General features: G+C 39.6%; 1 protein-coding gene and 2 pseudogenes across 1 annotated transcript in view; 2 read left to right on the forward strand and 1 right to left on the reverse strand.

Annotated features, from left to right (window-relative positions):
• LOC106700542 (patched domain-containing protein 3-like) overlaps window positions 1-14,494 on the reverse strand; it is a 137,928-nt pseudogene that overhangs the window by 105,234 nt on the left and 18,200 nt on the right.
• Window positions 1-14,494, forward strand: part of LOC102283549 (patched domain-containing protein 3-like) — a 120,344-nt pseudogene that overhangs the window by 99,592 nt on the left and 6,258 nt on the right.
• The window catches only part of LOC102283266 (ankyrin repeat domain-containing protein 26), a 65,308-nt gene that overhangs the window by 45,794 nt on the left and 5,020 nt on the right, over window positions 1-14,494 (forward strand). The window contains exons 17-18 of the mRNA XM_070382148.1: window positions 6,741-6,812; window positions 13,668-13,813. Of these exons, the coding sequence (XP_070238249.1) occupies window positions 6,741-6,812; window positions 13,668-13,813 (218 nt within the window). The remainder of the gene's footprint in view (window positions 1-6,740; window positions 6,813-13,667; window positions 13,814-14,494) is intronic.

Below are 14,494 nucleotides of genomic sequence, written 5' to 3' on the forward strand. Positions count from 1 at the left end.
ATACTGATATTATGGCTACCATCAATGTTTTGATGTATTACAATTGGTAATATTGGCATAAAACTTACTATATGTAACTTTAAACACAGATTCACAGGTCCTTCCTCATGGAGAAACAAGATTTGCCTGAGTTTTTGCCTTTTAAATGAATTAACTTTTTAAAATTTTTATTTTTAATTAGAGGATAATTACTTTACAATATTGTGATGGTTTCTGCCAAACATTGACTTGAATTGGCCATAGGTATGCATATGCCCCTCCCTCTTGAACCTCCCTCCCCATCCCTCCCCTTTCCACCCCTCTAGGTTGTCACAAAGCACCAACTTTGGGTTCCCTGCATCATACAGCAAATTCCAAAAAGACACATGTACCCCAGTGTTCATTGCAGCACTATTTACAATAGCTAGGACATGGAAGTAACCTAGATGTCCATCAACAGATGAATAGATAAAGAAGCTGTGTATTATTCAACTATAAAAAGGAATGCATTTTTGAGTCAGTTTTAATTGACTTTTGATTTACTTTTGGAGACAGTATTAAAATTAGAGAAAGTTCCTCATGGATAAATAAGATTTGCCCAAGACGTTTCACCTTTTCTTTACCTATCTACCTATCTATCTATTTTTGCTTTGCTTTTTGGAAAAAGTCTTGGAAAAAGACTTTTTATTTTGGAAAAAGCACCAGACAAACAAACATTTTCACAAAACTCCCTTATCTCCCATATATCCATCTGAGGTACCATTTATCTTTCCTAAATGTTATTTGTTCTCTCATAAGTATCCCTCCTCACCCAAGTCACCTGTTTTTTACAAGATGCCTTATTCTCCTACTCCCTGTCATTTATTAAGTAGTATATCAACTACCAGTAATTGCAGTAATGCTGAAGAAGCTGAAGTTGAACAGTTCTATAAAGACCTACAGGACCTTCTAGATAATTCTAGGTAATTTGGATGTTAATTGTTAATACAAACACCCAAAAAAGATATCCTTTGCAGTATAGGGGACTGGAATGCAAAAGTAGAAAGTTACGAGATGCCTGGAGTAACAGGCAAATTTGGCCTTGGAGTACAAAATGAAGCAGGGCAAAGGCTAACAGAGTTTAGCCAAGAGAACGCAGTGGTCATAGCAAACACCCTCTTCCAACAACACAAGAGAAGACTCTACACATGGACATCACCAGATGGTCACTACCAAAATCAGATTGATTACATTTTTTGCAGCCATTCAGGTATGATCAAAATCAAATACCTTATGATTATACAGTAGAAGTGTCAAATAGATATAAGGGATTAGATCTGATAGACAGAGTGCCTGAAGATTATGAATGGAGGTTTGTGACATTGTACAGCCCCCAAAAAAAGAAATGCAAAAAGGCAAAATGGTTGTCTGAGGAGGCCTTACGAATAGCTGAGAAAAGACAAGAAGCTAAAGGCAAAGGAGAAAAGGAAAGATACACCTATTTGAATGCAGAGTTCCAAAGAATAGCAAGGAGAGATAAGAAAACCTTCCTTAGTGATCAATGCAAAGAAATAGAGGAAAACAATAGAATGGGAAAGACTAGAGACGTCTCAAGAAAATTAGAGATATAAAAGGAACATCTCATACAAAAATGAGCACAATAAAGGACAGAAATGGTATGGACCTAAGAGAAGCAGAAGATACTAAGAAGAGGTGGCAAGAACACACAGGAGAACTATACAAAAAAGATCTTCATGACCCAGATAAGTGTAATGGTGTGATCACTCACCTAGAGCCAGACATCCTGGATGCGAAGTCAAATGGGCCTTAGGAAGCATCACTATGAACAAAGCTAGTGGAGGTGATGGAATTGCAGTTGAGCTATTTCAAATCCTAACAGATGATTCTGTGAAAGTGCTGCACTCAATATACCAGCAAATTTGGACAACTCGGCAGTAGCCACAGGACTGGAAAAGGTCAGTTTTCATTCCAACCCCAGTGAAAGGCAATGCCAAAGAATGTTCAAACTACTGCACAATTGCATTCATCTCACACACTAGCAAGTAATGCTCAAAATTCTCCAAGCCAGGCTTCAACAGTACTTGAACCATGAACTTCCAGATATTCAAGCTGGATTTAGAAAAGGCAGAGGAACCAGAGATCAAATTGCCAACATCCACTGGATTATCGAAAAAGCAAGCAGGTTCCAGAAATACATCTACTTCTGCTTTATTGCCTACGCCAAAGCCTTTGACTGTGGGAATCACAACAAACTGTGGAAAAATCCTAAAGACATGGGAATACCAGACCACCTGACCTACCTCCTAAAAATCTGTATGCAGGTCAAGAAGCAACAGTTAGAACTGGATGTGGAACAACAGACTGCTTCCAAATCGGGAAAGGAGTATATCAAGGCTGTATATTGTCACCTTGCTAATTTAACTTATATACAGAGTACATCATGTGAAATGCCAGGCTGGATGAAGCACAAGCTGGAATCAAGATTGCCAGGAGAAATATCAATAATCTCAGGTATGCAGATGACACCACCCTTATGGCAGAAAATGAAGAAAAACTAAAGAGCCTCTTGATGAAAGTGAAAGAGGAGAGTGACAATATTGGCTTAAAACTCAACATTCAGAAAACTAAAATCACAACATCCGGTCCCATAACTTCATGGCAAATAAATGGGGAGACAATGGAAATAGTAAGAGACTTTATCTTTTGGGGCTCCCAAATCTCTGTAGATGTTGACTGCAGCCATAAAATTAAAAGATGCTTACTCCTTGGAAGAAAAGCTAGACCAACCTAGATATCATATTAAAAAGCAGAGAGATTACTTTGCCAACAAAGGGCCATCTAGTCAAAGCTATGGTTTTTCCAGTAGTCATGTATGGGTGTGAGAGTTGGACTATAAAGAAAGCTGAGCGCTGAAGAATTGAAGCTTTTGAACTGTGGTGTTGGAGACAACTCTTGAGAGTCCGTTGGACTACAAGGAGATCCAACCAGTCAATCCTAAAGGAAATCATCCCTGAATATTCATTGGCACGACTGATGCTGAAACTCTAATACTTTGGACACTTGATGCGAAGAGCCTACTTACTGGAAAAGACCCTGATGCTTCGAAAGACTGAGGGACAGAGGAGAAGGGGACGACAGAGGATGAGATGGTTGGATGGCATCACTGACTCAATGAACATGAATTTGAGTAAGCTCCAGGAGTTGGTGATGGACAGGGTGGCCTGGCATGCTGCAGCCCATGGGGTCACAAAGAGTCTGACAGGATTGAGCGACTGAACTGAGCTGACTGATATCAACTCCCAGTTGTAGTCACCCCTTCCAGTCACATTTCTTTGTGAACCTCTGCATGTTATTGTTATTGTTACCTTGCTCAGTCATGTCCAACTCTTTGCGACCCCCATGGATTGCAACACACCCTGCTTCCCTGTCCTTCACCATGTCCTGGAGTTTGCTCAAACTCACAGCCATCGAGTTGAAGATGCTGTCTAACCATCTCATCCTCTTCGCCCCCTTCTCCTCTGTCCTTCAGTCTTTCGCAGCATCAGGGTCTTTTCCAGTAAGTAGGCTCTTTGCATCAAGTGTCCAAAGTATTAGAGCTTCAGCATCAGTCGTGCCAATGAATATTCAGGGTTGATTTCTTTTAAGATTCACTGGTTCGTTCTCATTGCTGTCCAAGGGACTCTCAAGAGTCTTCTCCAGCACCACAGTATGAAAACATCAATTCTTCAGCACTCAGTCTAGTTTATAGTCCAGCTCTCACATATGTACATGACTCCTGGAAAGCCTGAATATTTTGGAGAGTAATCTCTTGTCAGTTGCATCATTTGGAAATATTGTCCCCCTTTCTGTTGTCTTCTGTCTTGTTTATGATATCTTGTGCAAAAGCCTTTAAGTTTAATGAGGTCCCATTTGCTTATTTTTGTTTTTATATTCATTAAGAGGTGGTTCAAAAAAGATATTGCTGTGATTTGTGGCAGAGAGTGTTCTGCCTATGTTCTTTTCCTCCAAGAAGTTTATAGTGTCTGTTCTTACATTTAAGTCTTTAATCCATTTGGAGTTTATATTTTGTGGATGGTGTTATGGAGTGTTCTGATTTCATTCTTATACATGTAGCTGTCCAGCTTTCTCTGCTCAGCTTATTAAGGAGGCTGTCTTTTCTCCATTGCATCATCTTGCCTCCTTTGTCCTAGATTAATTGACCATAAGTGTGTGGGTTTCTTTCTGAACTTTCTATCCTGTTCTATTGAACTATGCCATATATTTTGGGTTTTGTGTCAGTACCAGTGTTTTGATTACTGTAGCTTGTAGTATAGTCTGAATTCAGGGAGCATGATTCTGTCAGTTCCTGCTTTTCTTTCTCAAGATTGCTTTGGCTCTTCAGGGTGTTTTGTATTTCCATACACACTGTAAAATTTTTTGTTCTAGTTCTGTGAAAAACACCATTGGTAATTTAATAGAAATTGCATCGAATCTGTAGATTGCTTTAGGTAGTATAGTTATTTTGACTGCAGGAAACAGTTTATTCAGAGTGGTTCTAGGAATGTGGTGGCCACCTTGATGTTCATTAAATCAGATCTAATTTTCCCAGCTTGTGGCTTTTTGTGTCCTGCAGAAGGCGCCAAATGACTGGCCATACCTCTGATGCACGGGCTCATCTTTGGAAAATATGAAATGTAATTATAAAAGGCCAGCATCTTAAATAAAGCATTCAATGGTCTGTCTGCAACCCTTTCTTTTGCTTCATTTTAGCGTGACATGGGTCAAAATGAGAAGCAGACAGGAAAATGTTTGCCTCGCCTGGCATGTGGTAATATTGTGAAATATGAAAATGTAAGTCAAACACAGAGACAAAGTCAAACAGCTCCTAAACACAGAGCTGGTGTGAGGATAGGAGTGTGTACTTTGTCTTCTGAGAAACATTATACAGCAAAGAACGGAAGTTATGAAACATACTTCAAAATAAAAAGGTAAAGAGAAAATATTGTACAAAAACCTATAAAAATAATAAAAAGTTGGAGATGAAAGAGAGAGGGGAACTCAAGGGAGCATGAGACCAGGGAACGTGGACTCTGACATGGGACCTCTAGGAAGTAAGATCCTATTCTTCTATTTCTTGCAGTTCTAATAATAATTGAATTTCAGATGAATATCATACAAGCAGAGGACAAGAAAAAATACACCAAGTCATCTGAAACCAATTCAATAGAATTCTTTATTTCAAGGGACTCTATATAATTTTTATATATTTTACATATATCTTACATACTGCATTTTATATATTATATGTCTGTATATATAAATGACAATGTCAGGTGGTAAGTTTTGAATTTTCAGTGATACCAAAGAGAGTGTTGCAGGAATTTAGGAGGAAGTTGGGTGAATGTGCACTAGTGTGGTCAGGAGAGGACAACTCTAGGAGGGCCTGGGACATGGCTTGGGCCCTGATTGATGGGCAGTGAACCGAATATTTGGAGAAGGCAATGGCAACCCACTCCAGTACTCTTGCCTGGAAAATCCCAAGGACAGAGGAGCCTGGTAGGCTGCAGTCCATGGGGTTGCAAAGAATTGGACACGGCTGAAGCGACTTGACTTCAGAAGAGTTGGACATGACTGAGAGACTTCACTTTCACTTTTCACTTTCATCATTGGAGAAGGAAATGGCAACCCACTCCGGTGTTCTTGCCTGGAGAATCCCAGGGACGGCGGAGCCTGGTGGGCTGCCGTCTATGGGGTCGCAAAGAATCGGACACGACTGAAGCGACTTAGCAGCAGCAGCAGCAGCAGAACCGGATATTTGAGATGAATGAACAGAATTTGCTTCCTATGACAGTTGTTGAACAAGAACATTATGAACATCCATAAACCTACACTAAAGACGGCAGAGTGGCAAAGCATGGCCAGGGATTAAAAGAAGAATCTTGCTAACTACCTTCAGAGGAGTTATAAAGGATGAGAAGCCAGAAGTTTCTGATTCAGCAACATATCTCCTTGTTTTTTCAGTGTTCTGGTGCTAATTGTACCTTTTTTTTTTTTAACTTTACATTTTTATAAAAAATTTAATAGGTTGGTAAATGATAGGAAAGCTTGACATATTTATTGTGTATATATACATATATGTATATAGTACCAAGTATATATTCTGCTTTTCACAGATCCATATTTACATCGTCCAGCTGCTTTAAAAAGTTAAAATTACGGTGATAAGACACATGAAGGGTGTAGACAATTAGCATCTTCAGAGAATCAGGACTATTTGAAACCAAAGGAGGAACATTAGTCTAATTAAAAGTTACTTCTTATTTAATAAAAAGAGCTGTATTCCTCAAGACTTACACTTAGACATATTATTATTTTTAGCTATATTTTGCGTATCTCATTACATGAAAGAAATTTTAATCTAGCTACTTTGTTTTCCTCACCCCACTCTCCTTCCCCAGCCCTTCTACAAAGCATTAAAGATAAAATATTTAAGCCGAATTTGTCTAGGAGTTTTCACTGAGCATGTAGAGTATCCTGCTCATGGCCTCGCTGTGTGGTGTTTATTTCCTGGCCCTTCACTGGCACGTTTCCCTGAACCTTAACATCTAGAACTCATGACCTGACGTGCTGAGAGCTCTCCCCCGTCACCTGTAACCAAACCATTTGATTTCTGCTCTTCTTGTCTTCCCATCAATGGGAGTTTGGGAGGGTAATTTCCCAGGAAACCTCCAGTGGTTTTAGGATCAAAAACTAATTTTAATGCCTTATCTTGTTTCTTCCAGCTGTTTTGATTTCTGTTCTCCTTGGTTTGCAGAGGCTTATAAAAATGCATCGGTTGCTTTGCAGCTTCACAGGTGAGAACACAGGCTTCCCAAGGGCCACGCCAGTTCCAGTTGAGGCTGGACCAGTCATTCATGTGGTTGGCCTCTGGCTCTCACCAGCACTCTTGTTCTGGGTAGAGTGAAGGCGGTGTGCAGAATGAAGGTACAGGCAGACGCGCTTCACGGTTCCTGTGTTCCAAGAACAGAGATGCTCCACCAGCTTGCTCTCCAGCCTTCTTTCCCAGCAGATATGACTGATTTGTTTGAGTTCTGAGCTGCAGTCAGAGTGGAGAATCTGACTGGATCTCCATGCAAACCAAAATGTTCAGCACTGGTGCATCGCATATTGACTGATTTCTAACTTGAAGTCCTGGGGTCTTCCTGGTGGAAAGGCTAGCAGGGACTTGTTCTTGTGTACTGTCAGTGGTGTCTTAGATCATATGCCTGTGATGTTCCAAAATGTGACTCAAGTCAGGGAACCCGGCCCTCTTTCCAGGTAGTGAACAGCTTCGGGGACATCTCTCCCTAGAGGTGGTACTTGAACTGTGTTTTCTCATCTTCATCATGATAATGTAGCCAACTCTTTGTGCTTGGCAATGAAAAGATGGACAATTCAAACCAGATGATTACAATCCACATGGCTCTGGGTGTAATAAAAAGCAGTCATTTGATGAGACACAGTCTCTTTCTCACATACACATACCACTCATGTATGTTTGGATTTTAATTGTACTCTGCCTCTAATCATAGTCCTTCTTGACTTGGCCCACATCATCATGGACCACGGGGCCCAGAAAGACAGATAGGGAGGCACCAAACTGACCATCCACTGGTGGTTATTTGAGAGCTGATCATAAGGCTTCAAGTTCATGGCTGCAGTGGGTGTTGCCCCCACATCAGTAGCACAGACACCTTCCTGTTGTAGCCAAACGTCCATCTAAAAATGGATAATGTGAGTAGGAAGGCTGGGGCAGAGACTAACACTGCCCTAGCAGGTAACAGTCCATGAAAACCAACCAATCTCAGGTCCCCTGAAGACTAGAGAGGCCTGTAGTTGTCATGAACAGGTCAGGCCACATATGAACTCACAGGAGACTCAGTTTGGAGCTCTGGGGACCAGAGCAGCAGACTTAAAGTCTCTTTCTATACAACTGTGTATTCTTTGGGAGAAAAGATTGGGGTGGGGGAGCAAACTGGTTTCAAAAATTCTGTGATAAAGAAAGTGAAACAGCTTTCTTTAGATTTTAATATTCTGGTTTGATTGCAAATCTCTAAGAGGGAGAAATAAAAAGGAGCTTTTCCTAAATGTTTTTCAAGTGGGTAACCTTACAATTGGGCCCCCACATGCTTAGTGCTATGTGAATGCTTGTTAAGGTTACATCAGTATATGGATTAAAAAGAAATTGAAGATCCCCAGCCTGCCTGTGCCGACTTTCCAGAGGTTGCTTTGCCAAGGGCTGAGAGGTGGTGAGCGGTCCCAGTGGGATGGAGGGTCTCGCTTTCTACAAAGACCTCTCCATAAAGGTGAGACCTGCCTCTCTCCCTCTGCTTACTGTGATGAGTTTCTCCAGGGCCCACAGATTTCTCAGGTGCCAGACAGAGTGCTGTTTTTGAGAAAATGAATGAGTCTATTCATTTAGTATTAAATCTTTTTGCAACTCAGATGATTTCTAATACTTTGCTTTCATGAAAATTGATGGACAGCCTAATTGAGCCTCAGAAATTAGATCATTAAAAATCATGTTGATGATAAATCACCCTATTAGAGGAAGCTCAGTAACGGACATTGCTATGATAGAGTTCCTTTCATTTTCATGTTCATTTTTATGAAAAAGATTTCATAGTGTGTACAATAACTGTAACAACAATAAATGTAAAATGAAAATAATGTTGGTGAGGATTGAAATCTATTTTAGGAAATAGATGCATCTTAATTTAGTAAGTCTAATAAAAAGTGGTTCACATTCTGTTGAAGGCTGGCTTGGAGAATTTTGAGCATTACTTTGCCAGCGTGTGAGATGAGTGCAATTGTGTGGTAGTTTGAGCATTCTTTGGCATTGCCTTTCTTTGGGATTGGAAAGAAAACTGACCTTTTCCAGTCCTGAGTTTTCCAAATTTGCTGGCACATTGAGTGTAGCACTTTCACAGCATCATCTTTAGGATTTGAAAGAGCTCAACTGGAACTCCATCAACTCCATTAGCTTTGGTCATAATGAGGCTTCCTAAGGCCCACTTGACTTCACACTCCAGGAGGCCTGGCTCTAGGTGAGTGATTATACCATTGTGATTATCTGGGTTATGAGGATCTTTTTGTATAGTTCTTCTGTGTATTCTTGCTACCTCTTCTTAATATCTTCTTAATATCTTAATATCTGTTAGGTCCATACCATTTCCATCCTTTATTGTGCCCATCTTTGCATGAAATGTTCCTTTGCTATCTCTAATTTTCTCGAAGAGATCTAGGCTTTCCCATTCTGTTGTTTTCCTCTATTTCTTTGCATTGATTGGTGAGGAAGGCTTTCTTATTTCTCCTTGTTATTCTTTGGAACTCTGCACTCAAATGGAGAGTTTTCTCTTTTCTCTTTTTCTCATTTGTTTTCTCTTTTTCTTTTCACTTCTCTTCTTTTCACAGCTATTTGTAAGGCTTCCTCAGACAGCCATTTTGCTTTTCTGCATTTCTTTTTCTTGGGGATGGTCTTGATCCCTGTCTCCTGTACAGTGTCACAAACCTCTGTCCATAGTTCTTCAGGTACTCTATCAGATCTAATCCCTTCAATCTATTTCTCACTTCCACTTATAATCATAAGGGATTTGATTTAGGTCATACCTGAATGGTCTAGTGGTTTTCCTACTTTCTTCAATTTATTTTGCCTTTATAATTTTGAGGAACTTTCCTTCCATTCATTGTTTTTGAGAGTTTTTATCATGAAGAGACATTGGGTTTTGTCAAGTGCCTTTTCTGTACCTTTTGAGAGATTCATATGGTTTTTATCCTTTGTTCTGTTAGTGTGCTGTGTTACATTGATTGATGCTCTCATGTTGAACCACTCTTCCATTCCTGGGGTAAATCCCATATGGTCATGATGTATACTTCTTTTAATATGCTTACTGAATTGTGTTTGCTAGAATTTTATTGAAGATTTTTGTATCTATATTAATAAGAGGTATCATTTGTAGCTTCCTTGTGGTATCTTAGTCTGACATTGATATCAGTGTAATAATGGCCTCATCAAAAGAGTTAGGAAGTGTTCCCTTCCTTTCAGTTTTTTTTGGAAGGGTTTGAAAAGATTGGTGTTAATTCTTCTTTACATATTTGATAAAATTCACTGTTGAAGCCATCAAGCCTGGACTTTATTTTGGAGGTGAGGAGGTTTTTGACTATGGATCAGTCCTTTTTTTACATGTTCTGTTGAGAGTTTCATCTTGAGTCAATTTAGGTCTTTGTGTATTTCTAGGAATTTGTGTATTTTATCTAGGTTATCCAGTTTTTTGGCATAGGTTGCTTATAGTAATGTCTTAAATCCTTTCTATTTCTGTAAATTCAGTAGTGATGTCCCCATTTTTATGTCTCATTTAGTTATTTGTATCTTTTTTTCCCCTTTATCACTCTAAATAAATGTCTTTCAATTTTGTTGGTTTTTGTTGTTGTTTTTTTTGATAACCAACTTTTGGCTTTGTTGGTTTTCTCTATTGTTTTTCTATTCTCAATTATATTTATCCCTGTTCTTATTTTATTCCTTCCATTAGCTTTGTGTTTGGTCTTCTCTTCTTTTTCTGGTTCCACAAGGTGTCTAAATCCACAAAGTGGTTTGAGATCTTTGCTCTTTTTTTTAATGCAGTATAAATTTGCCTCTGGGCACTGGTGTCACTACATCTCATAAGTTTTATGGTATTTTGTATGTTTTCATTTTCCTTATAGATTATCTGCCTAGATGTTTTATCCATTATTGAAAGTGAGGTATTGAACTTTCCAACTATTACTGTAGAGCTATGTATTTATCTTTATAATACTGTTAATATTTGCTTCATATATATTGGGTCCCTGTTATGAGGTCCATTTATGTTTATAATTGTTATATCTTCTTGATTAATTGGCCCTTTTATAAATATATAATGCCCTTCTGTCTCAAAACTTCTAACAGTTTTTGAAATAGTCTGCTTTGTCTGTTATCAGTATAGGCACTAGTTGAGTCTCTGTTTTTACATTACAATATCTGCTTTTTTGATTGGGAGTTTAATCTTTTTCAGTCCTCTTATCAGGAAGGACTTACTTTTATGTCTTTGGATCTAAAGTGAATCTCTTATAAATAGCATATAGTTGAATCATGCTGTTTTATCCATCCTGACAATATCTGCTTTTTGATTGGAAAGTTTAATCTGTTTAAATTTAAAATAATTTCTGACAAGGAAGGACTTACTTCTATTGTTTGGGTATTTAATATTCTGTATATATTAGAGCTATTATCCTTCATTTCATCCATTTATACCTTTTTTTTTTTTTTTTTTGGCCAAACCCAGGCCCTAGCAATGAAAGTGCTGAGGAGTCCTAACCATTGGACCACCAGGGAACTCCTGTTCCATGCATTCTTTAGGGTTAGGGCCTTCTTTAATGTGTAGTTAGTGAGCTGTTTTGATTGGTCATTTTGCTGCCAGTGATTCCCAAGTCAGCCTGAGCACTGGAATCACATGAAGAAATTTTTAGACACATGGATTCTGCAACTTCCCTACAAACTGTAGATCAGAGTCTGCAGAGCTGTGTTCCAGGACTGCAGGAATCTAAAGTTCTGAGACTCTCCTAAGTCATTCTGATAAACTGCTTAACCAAAGTCCTTCTTGGGGACTAGAAAAGCTGCGAGTGTGTTCACCGGTGTTCTGCATTCACATCTTTCCTTCTATTGCCTATGAACATTAAAATAAGGATCACTTAGAGAGCCAGCACAGCGACTAGTCGAAGTCAAAGGACTCTAGCCAATAATATACTTCACTCCCTCCATCCTCTGAAAAATTTATACCAACAGTCCAGAAACCTGAAAGAGGGAATGGGGTTAAGCATGTCCTACGCAGCTTTTATCCTGTTCATCTTTCTGGTTTCAAGGTTCATTTGTGTTACTTTCACCTTAAACTCTTGTAAACCAGTATTGTTGCTTTAAGAAAGTGTTGTGTGCACGTGTTAGTCACTTAATCATGTCCGACTCTTTGTGACCCCAGGGTCTGTGCCCACCAGGCCTCTCTGTTCCTGGGATTCTCCAGGCAAGAATACTGGAGTGGATTGCCATTTCCTTCTCCAGGAGATCTTCCTGACCCAGGGATTGCATTGCAGGCAGATTCTTTACCATCTGAGCTCTAGGGAAGCCCACAAGAAAGTATTGGTTGTGATCAAATTTTGTTTTGGAATCAAGCAAAACCCTTTTGTTTTGGTGTGTGTATGTGTGTTGATTTGGGGACCTGAGTTTAACAGATAGCACCAGCAGTTTGAGAAAAAGTGAAATACAGGCACATAGAGTTGTTTTAATAAGAAAGTTTGGTTATTTTAATGTGGCCTTGCATCAATAAGGTCTTTAGTTATAGTCTTGCTTTTGGGAATCAGCAGCTCCATTTCCATAGTTGACTTTCCTAGTCTTCAAACCAGACTGTTTCTCTCTCCTCCTGAAGTTTCAAGAGGCAGCCGTCAGTCATTTGTTTTGACGCAATTGGCAATGAAGTAAAACAGAAACCTAGAGATTGTCATCAATACTTTAAAATGTAAAGTTGTGGTTGTTGGGGAGTTAAAGTATTAAATCCAGTCTTTTTAAAATGCTGTATATATATTCCCATTTTTGTTGGTCCAACCAAGAAATAGACATAACTTGTGTTATTCAAAATGGAGTATATATTACTTTTTTTTTTTTTTTTGCAATTAGTAGCCACTTTTCTCGAAGAAGACAATGGCAACCCACTCCAATACTCTAACCTGGAGAATCCCATGGATGGAGGAGCCTGGGTGGGCTGATCCACTAGAGGGATGGGCATCGCAACAGAGTCGGACTATTTGTGACTGACTCCCATGGACTCAGCAGCAGCAGCAGCCACTTTTCCTGGGCTTCCCTGGTGGCTCAGTGGTAAAGAATCTGCCTGCAGTGCAGGAGACACAGGAGATGCGGGTTTGACCCCTGGGTGGGAAGATCCCCTAGAGGGAAGGCATGGCAACCTACTCCCACTGTTCCTGCCTGGAGACTCCCATGGACAGAGGAGCCTAGTGGGCTACAGTTCATGGTTGTGTCTACAAGCAGTCAGACACAACTGAATTGACTGAGCACACACACACACACACAGGGCCTCTTTTCTAGAAACACACTTCTTTAGCAGAGAACCATGAAAAACTTTTAGAAGGAGGCTTTCATTCTTTTTGTTAACCACAATATATATTAAACCAGCTTTGACATACAGGAGGTATTTGGGATTGTGTTTATGGCTGATGGGAGTCATAAGTGGGTGAGAAGTTACCTCGACGTGGGCACTTTCATACTGCTTGCTTCTATTCACACTCCTTTGGAGATCAGAGTGGAATTAGCTTTTTGCAATGTTTTAGTATCTTTTTGTGGTTCTGAAAGGCCAGTCGGTGGATTCATGCTTGGCTCACTGCATAAGAATCAACCAGTATAGTTTGGTAAAAGGACAGATTCCCAATTTTCTGTCCCCACCCCATCCCCCGCCCCACACCACCCTTTTTTTTGTTCAGTTGGTCTGGGCTAGTGCCTGGAAATTAAAGTTCTCTAGCAGACAGGTATGGGGATTATTGCCCAAGAGGGCTCTGAAGAGGTGTCCGAGTCAAGAATGTTAGGAATGGCTGGAATTTCAGTATGGAAGCTACCACCACAAGTTCCATGACTTTTCCCTCCAAATTTACAGGTGTGACTGTGTGCAGAACAAAATGTGGGTCGCAGTCTTTGGAGTCATCTCCACCGCCCTGGCTGTGGTGAGTGGCTTTGGCCTGATGCTGTATGTCGGGGTGCCCTTTGTGCTCATAGTCGCGAATTCACCATTTCTTATCCTCGGTGAGTAAAACGGAAGCACAAGGCTGCATGCTGTGCATGGGGGTGTGGGGTGGGCAAAGGACGGGCACTGTGTTAGATCAGGCAGAATAGTTATATGTAAGTGACTACAGACCCAAAATGAGGAATCAGGAGAAAAAGAAAATCAAATGGAATTATATGCCTTTAGAGTTGGAAAAATCTAGTACCCCAAATGGAAAAACACAGACCAGGGACATGAACAGGCATTTCACACACACACACACACAGAATCCAAAATACTAATCATTCAAAATATAAGAAAGAAATATTTGACCTTTTGATTAATCAGGGGATTCAAGTTAAACCAAAAGTGAGACACCTTTTCTTCTTCTTAGATTAATGAATATTATAGTAAGACTGAAGGTTTGGGGAAGGTTGTATGCAAATGAACACATTCTGCTGAGGAAAATTTGTAAATTGGTACAATTTTAAAATATAACTTTGCAACAAATCAAAAGACTTAACAATTTAAAATGGAGTACCTTTGACCCACCAACTACACTTCTGGGAATTTGTCCTATTTATTGGAAAGGTGTTCACAAAATAGAATAAGTATGTTCATTTCAGTGTGATATAGAATAGGAAAAAACAAAAACAGGCTAATCCTATGATAGCTTTCAGTGAAAGATGTTGGATTTGTGATCTCTGAAGAAGAAAATTCAA

The sequence above is a fragment of the Bos mutus genome, chromosome 13, assembly GCF_027580195.1.
Source record: "Bos mutus isolate GX-2022 chromosome 13, NWIPB_WYAK_1.1, whole genome shotgun sequence".
Classification (NCBI taxonomy): domain Eukaryota; kingdom Metazoa; phylum Chordata; class Mammalia; order Artiodactyla; family Bovidae; genus Bos; species Bos mutus.